Source organism: Phytophthora infestans, genomic scaffold (genome assembly GCF_000142945.1).
Source record: "Phytophthora infestans T30-4 supercont1.26 genomic scaffold, whole genome shotgun sequence".
Classification (NCBI taxonomy): domain Eukaryota; phylum Oomycota; class Peronosporomycetes; order Peronosporales; family Peronosporaceae; genus Phytophthora; species Phytophthora infestans.
Window position 1 is genome coordinate 156,913 of NW_003303733.1, and position 7,718 is coordinate 164,630.

The window sequence follows — 7,718 nt, forward strand, 5'->3', positions numbered from 1 at the left end:
CGAGGGGTTTTCAGTCCTCAAAGGATCTCTTCACCGCTTCAATCGGCCGCCGCCGCCCGGTTGGCGGCGCTCTTCTTCTTCTTGGACAATGCTCTCAAGAGCGGCGTCTCCGTAGCGGGAGAACCGATCCCACCTTGCAGTGACCGCCTCTGGACCTTGCGATGCAGGATGAGCCACGCCCTCCGGGCCAAGCAAGGACATAAGCTTAGTAAGCGCGTCCTGCTGCGCCGGGGGCAAATTCGCGAACACGGGGTGTTCCATCCTCGCAGAGGATATAGTCAACCGACTCAGGAGCGGGATTGACTACAAGTGCTACCAAGTGCAGCGGGGCTGCCGTAGCTTTAACGTCGGAGGAAGACGTTCGACTCAAAGAGTCACAAATACTAAGTTCCTTATCCAAAAGACACTTACCGTCCAAGGCCAGCGCTCAAAGGTAATACCACAATTTTTATGCTTCAAAACCAGAAGTGTTTTCCTTGCTATTATTGCGGCAAAGCCGCCTAGGGGTAAATGTATCTGTTTAACTATCTAGTATAGTTAAACCTAATCAAATGATGAAGAGAGCTGCGACAAACCATGTGTTGGAGCTGAAGGCCGATTTCGCTGCTGCCGTGTACGGCAACGGGTACTTGTTCACCTTCAGGTTCACGTTCGAAGCCAAGTCTGTAGAGTTGGGTGCTGCGAAGAAGCGATTCACTGATTGGTCCATCAATGCCGTGAAAATAACCGAAGAGTGAGACCCTGTAGTGTTAGTGACGACGTTGTAACCAAACAAGTTCTGATTGCTTTCGTGGTACACCAAGTAGGCTCCGTACTGGCACTCCACAAGATCAGCGCCCTTGACGTATACACGTTCGAATGCTCCCTGACCCATGGCAACATGTAACCAGTGTATCCGCTCGCGTTTAGTGCGGGGTCTGTCTACGTGACCCCGAGCACTGCGCTACATGCACACTTTCATGCCACCACCACGCCGAGCGATTCAAGATTGATCATTGCCAGTCTTCATGTCGCCGGTACCCAGCGACCACTGCGAGCGCTCCATGTTTCAGGAGCGACCAACAATTTCTTCTGCGCGTCATGCTTGTCGGTACTTCCGTCGGACATCACTGTCCGCAAAGGTAGAGGGGAGGTCGCTGTCAATTTGGCCGATGGGAAATCACGCCGCAAGATTGCACTTCCGTACACATTCGACGGTTTCCGAAGCAACGATGATTTCCTCGTTATTAAAATGCATAACGTGTGGCTTTTCGCCAGCGTACTGAGAGACCTTGTTAACTCTCCAGCTTATGTACTGAGAGTATATTAACTATCCATTTCATTTTCTTAGAATTTGTTAGCTCTCCGGGTACTCCGTTCCCCTGTGTGTTCCACACCATGTAACTCTGTTAGAGGACGGCTGAAAGCAGAGCAAACTTTGCAGAGAAATTGACGACGCTTTGACTTTCCGGCTTGCCTTCCAGATTTTGCCTTGTATAGATCTGTTGTGTTTTGCCACACGTGCTCACTTGTACGCACTGGGACACATGCCAAATCTTCAGCGTGTATGTTTGTCTGGAAAGTATCGCTGGATACCCCAAGCAGCTCCACCTGAAGTTGTCGCATGTATTCAGCACGTGTGGGGACCCGCTCACCTTGTTTTTTTTTTCATCACTAACTTGTGTAGTAAAATCCCATTCACCACGGCCATATCCGCGAACGCAAGAAATAGTTGGTGGTAATTATTTTTTAATACAACACACCGCTGACTAGAATGTCTTTGAAGTATTCGCTGATCGTGTGAGACTACTCACCCCTTACCAGCATGGTAGTCAACAACCAGCTGTGGACACGGTACTTGTATCATGGCGCCTGTGCGTTTGTCTTTCGTTGTGACGAAAGTTTGGTTTGTGGAGCAATCAATTGAAGTCATGTGTACAGGTGTCAAATCTATCCAATCTAGAGCTACTAGATCTGGATAGCGTCTTGCATGTGCGATACGGTATGGATTCCTCGAGCCATGCTTTTCGGTCGTGAGTTTTGCTTGAACTGCAGTGCGGTTGGCCATCCCAGCTAAAAGCCCATTGCAATAAGTGCGAGAGCGAGAGCACATGAGCTATAAAAGTTGTCTGCGATGACGAGACGTTTTCCGGCTGCCGAGTAAAAACCTTTGTCACGTTTCGGATAGCTGCTCTCTGTGCCGCCCCCTTTGCTATAGTTTAATCTTTCTCAGCCCCGAGGTAAACCTCAGCTCTTTAGTATACAGAACACAATATCGAGTGACATCAGTAATAAACTATGTATTCTGTATCGTACAAAATCCAGAAACCTGGTCACCTTAGATCTGTCCCAATACAGCACATCAACGTACCCTGAACAGTACATGTTTTGGCGCAGCAAGTCATACAGCACTTCGGTCCGGACTTGTGTGTGTGTTTTGTTTTCAGATTATGCTGTTCACCGACACCAAAACGTCTTCCTCTTGAGAGCTTGTGTCTCCGGTCAGATTAATTTTGTAGCGCCTACAATATTACGTTAAATAATACACAGTTGTTTTATTAGCTGAGATCAGAGTAGCAGCAGTACAAACCTTGTCGATGAGAGTGCTTTGGCTTCGATTCTGCGCTTGCCATTAAATTTAATTGTCAACAAACGTACAAAAATGTCTAGCAACCGCTTGTTTTCACCAATCTCCTCAAGATTTTACTGCAACTCCTCGTTTGAATCGCTCACGCTTAAAACACCTTTGTCGCGGTGGTCGTCTGGGTCGTCACTTGAAGAATTAACATCCCTCGAAATCTCGTCTACGGAGAAATGCAAGTCATGATCAAACAGGGTCAAGCCGTAGATAAACGCACGTACCCGTCTACATTGAATTTATCCCCAGCGAAGTGCAAGACAGCGTAGCGATTCTCGGCGACAAATACTTCAGTTTGGCGATCGTCTGGCAGCATCGTGCGCGGACTGTACTGCTAGGTAATTAAAAATATCACGGAAATGTAATATTTTACGTGCAATCATTGAAACTTTTAAAAACTGACGAAAATGCTTAGGGCGTCTAACGGGATTTTTTTTGCAAAATAGCTTAGGGTGCTTAAACCACTTCGAGATAGAGCCCTTAATACAGGTATGTAGAGCTCGCCCTGGCTCTAACCGCATCAAACGTCAAAATAAAAATTAATCTTAGGCTATTTAGCTCCTTTAAGTTCATCCTGTAAAACGGCAATTGATAGGTTAGAAGAAAGCGTTGTGCTCTCACTAAAGGCTATGCACTTTGAAGCGCTTCCCATTTTATGTTAATGCATAAGCTTTACTGGCCCAAGGGTATGTTCATTGACAGCTACGTAGGGCCCTTAACCCAATTGACGCGGGATTCTGTATTCGACAGATTAAGTGATATTACAGGTGTCATTATTCCGAGAGCTTATACGCGGGACAAATGACGTAAATTCCTCGCATATACAGTTTTGTATGGCTTTGGGTGGGGGGGTATCACTGAGGATTAGAGCTGGTGAGATAGATGATTATTTTCAGGCATCCATAGAAAATACAGTATAAGCGGTGAAGAGGTATGAAAACTCAGCTCCCAACCATTTTATCCCCCCACCCAACTGCCACTCTTTTATAAAACGTTGGATGTGCTAGACGGTGTGGATACGAAATAGTTCAAAAAGCTGTGGAATCAGCTCGTAAAGGCCAGCTGGAAGGCAAGGCCGCCGACGGGGCTGAACATCGGGCTCACGTGCGTAAAGGCTGGTGTGAAGGGCAAGCTTCGCAAGGATCGCGTCAATTCGGACTATTTTTGTGGTACGACGATTGGTATATTCTATTGATAAATGTGTGTACTAAATGTGCGTAATTAAATGGACGAAAAGTCTATGACAGTACGCATGTCGTTCCGGTTCAGCCGTCTACAAGCTTCCAGTACCCGTTAGACGGCCGCCAATGGGGAAACAAGCGGCGTACACAGCAGCGCAGGGGCTAATACGGACGGCAGCACCAGAACGCGACGAACATTCACACTTAGGTGGTCAATCTGGCGGTGTTACTCATACGGCTGCAGCACAAGGGGCCGACGGTGTTTTTCTCCTGTGGCTACAGAAAAAAGTGGTGGGTCACTCATGTGGCTACAGAACAACAAGAATAAGAAAGGCTCGCCACAGAGAGCCGTCAACCGCAATATCACAAAAACGTTTGACGGATATGCGAGGCAGAGATTGATTGTAGCGGATAACTTCTGCAGCTCGCCTGCGTTGGCACTCGCGCTGCTGACTTTGGGTTTCTACTACGTCGGTACTCAGCGTTTGGACAGACTTGAGTGGCCGTCAGATCTCACGTTCCCACAGAAGAAAGGGCCGCAGTACATGCCGAGGGGGACGTACAGGATCGTGCAATGTAGACAGTTCCCAGCACCTGTTGCCACTGCCTGGATGGACTCCAGTCCTGTGCATCGGATCGCCACGGCGTACTCCACCACGTGACGAGGAAGGACAAGAAGGCAGGAGCTGTCACACAGGTTCCGGGCCCGCAACTTATCGCAGACTACAATTCTAGAATGGGTGGCGTGGACACCCACGACCAGATCCGCCTTAAGCGGTATTCGATACAGCGCTGGGTGGCATTCAAGAAATTATACCGCCAACTATTTCTCGCCTTTATAGATGTGGCACTCGTCAATGGTTCATTCTTCACCAGATGGTAATGAAGCGGAAAGGTAAGCGTGCGCCCTTGCACGCGGAGTACATGCGGCAGCTTCTCGTGGAGTTACTTGCCGTTACAGCTGTAAGCTTCCGTACCAACCGACATGCAGAAGATCTGGCGAGTGTGCCGACCGAAAATCTTGATCACGAGCTGCGCAGCACTGATGAACTATTCAAGGCTAAATCCGGCAAGAGCAAAGAGAAGATCAAAAGCCGACAGCATCTCTGCCAGGTATGTTCGGCGCTGAGCCCACCCAAGGTAAAAAGCTTCGAGAGCAGGTTCTATTGTCGAGAATGCTCGGAGGCTCTTGAAGGATTTAAGACTTTGTGTAGCACGGTTCGGCTCTCGGAAACGGGAAATACATTGACATGCAGCCAAATATGGCACGAATCGTTGTGTAGTGGGTCTGCTATTCCGGCACATCTGCGGGGGTGAATTCGCCTACGGAAGCGAAAGCTGGAGGGACTAAGTGAGGAAGACAGCGATAACGAGTAGCATCTGCTAATAGCAAACCTGGTGTGGTGTTATAAGAATGAAGTTCGACACACGCCGACTTCTTCCTCTCATCTTGCGCTCACTAAATTCCGACCAGTTTCATCCTACTATTTCCTGCTAAGTCTAGAGCAAATTTCGACCAGTTTCATCCGACTACTTCCTGCTAAGCCTAGAACTGGTCGAAAAGTTGGTGAGCGCGCTTTATCACCTCGTGCTCACCACCACTAAAACCACGGCGACGCCGCGACGCATTTGGAGATCACCTTGAGCAGGAAATAAACACAGAGAGGGTTGCGAATCGCCTTATATGCAAACTTGCCCAATTGCGAGCGTAAGATTTTCCACGTGGTGGATAAATTGTAGATACTTTGTTCACATGCACAGCATTTTTGCGTCTGTTCGCAACGTCTATTACGTCAAGGGCTTGAAACAGATAAATTGTTGCGATCTTCCAACCATAGTTTAACCAAGTAATTCCCTTGTTCTGTCTAACAGAATACCTCCCCCCCCGCGTTAATTGGGTTAACCAGAGGGCATTTTGGCAGAAAGGCACAATAGGGGGTTTCAGACATCATATTTTTCGCTCAAAAATCTCGCAAAAATGACTTTGACAGGAAGCTGAAAAATGATTGTCCAACTCTGACACCTCGATTTCCCTCAAGCTGCAAGTTTTGTATTTGACGGTGACCGCTGACCCACGTTAAAGAAAGAGGAAGAGTACAAGCTTCGCGAGAGCTAGCAGCAGAAGTTCCTTCTTTCTCCAACCCCAGGCCGTCGGACGGCCCGTCACACGGGTCACAGCATCACGTGACCTTGGTAATAGCATCAATTGTCATGAATGAGCTTTGTTTTAACTTACTACTGATACAGACGTGAATGAGTTTGTGTAGACACCACTACCACCAAGTGGAGGTTATAGAATCGAGGATCTGGACTGTAGTGGATGCTGTAGTAGCCGGAGCGTCAGAAGATATGCCTGAAACGGAGAAAAGTAAGATTGTCAGTGCCATATCAAGTGCCCTGTTCCAGGAAGCTTTGCTGGCAGAGCTAGAAGACAGCGACAGTGATTTAATGAACCATTCGGACGCAGAGGGCAGCCCACAAGATGGCAGATCTAGTGAGAGCGATAAAGAAGTCGATGAGCTAGCAGACCTATATACTGGTGTTACCCAGACACGATACATGGAGTCTCGCCAAAATATACCGCGATCGACGGCACATCGATACAATCTCTTTGAGCATCGTGAAAAAGAGTTTCGCCAGTCGGTTCGTGTAGATCCTGCAACATTCGACCACCTTCTTAGCCTTATCGTGGACGACCCGATCTTTTACAACGGCAGTGAAAACCCACAGACTGACATCGCCATTCAGCTTGCTGTTACGTTGGAATGGTGTGGAACATTTGGAAATGGAAATACATGTGGGAGACTTGCTCGCTCGTACGGGTTCGGAGCTGGGAACAGACGCTTCTACCTGGACAAGCGTACACTATACTTCAAGCGGGGGTTGATATTATAAACTCCAGCACCTACAAATTTTCCTACAACTACGGCCAAAAAAATCATAATCAGCGCGTGTACAAGTGCATCTCCCATCGAGCTGTACCAAACGGCTTCATATATCTCAAAAGTAGGCGGTAAAAGATAGAACATGCGGGTGAGCACAATCTTTCTACAGCAATTGTCAAAAATGAGGTATAAATGGGGCTTTCAAACAAGAGGCTGGTGATATTTTACTCGGATGTGGCCCGACTTTAATAAGTGTCGGGGGATCCTTCAGGAAAGATATGCGGCGTGAGTAGCCTTCTGCCAACAACAATTCAGCACAAGAATTATAAGGCACATTTGAAGTCGTCACTCACAGCTATATTACGGAGTTTATCTGTCGACATTTATTTGCTTTTCTAAAATTGATATTATTTTATAAATAGGCGATAGAATATTGCGAAATTTCTGGAGTGGGCTTTTCCTCGGCTCTGCCTGAATTTTTTTCTCGGTGCCGGTGGCGACGTTGGAGTTGATGCTCCTCTTGATGCACAAGCGGATTACAAGATGCCTAGAGACTTTAGACATGAACTTCTTGTCCTAGAGTGTTTTGAGCAAGTCTTCGTCGAGGGAAAGAATGCATCATCGTTTGGATTGGTGGTGACATCGCGGCAGGCAGATGTTTCGCAATGTTATGTACGCTTGCAACGGTTAACGCATGGACAGAGACATCGGAGTCGCCGACGGCACTTACAAAATCTACTTCGGTAAGCTCTATAGTATTGTAATAGGGCATTGACGGTGGTTGCCGAGGAGTCAAGCAGTAGAGAGCACGTGGGAGGTATTGGGTACGTCAGTGAAGTGAGCGGTTACATGGCGTCAGTTGGTGTGGCGAGCGGAGACCGCACAAATGCGATCTTGTATCCAGAAGCGACGCGTGAGAGTTGCGAGCCAATCAGGAGTGACCAAAGATCGCAACACGAACCCAACGTGCAGAGGAAAAGCGACGTGAAGACGGAGAGCGGTGAGACTTCGAGATTTGCGCAGGAGAGCAGTAGC

General features: G+C 47.8%; 1 protein-coding gene across 1 annotated transcript; it reads left to right on the top strand.

Moving 5' to 3' along the window:
* Nucleotides 1-3,272: 3,272 nt before the first annotated feature.
* On the top strand, nt 3,273-5,153 carry PITG_12335 (uncharacterized protein; the record flags this gene model as incomplete). The annotated part of the gene is made up of 5 exons (XM_002900217.1): nt 3,273-3,303; nt 3,645-3,721; nt 4,113-4,456; nt 4,641-4,911; nt 5,082-5,153. 5 exons carry the CDS (start codon nt 3,273-3,275, stop codon nt 5,151-5,153), a joined length of 795 nt encoding a protein of 264 aa, XP_002900263.1.
* Nucleotides 5,154-7,718: the final 2,565 nt, after the last annotated feature.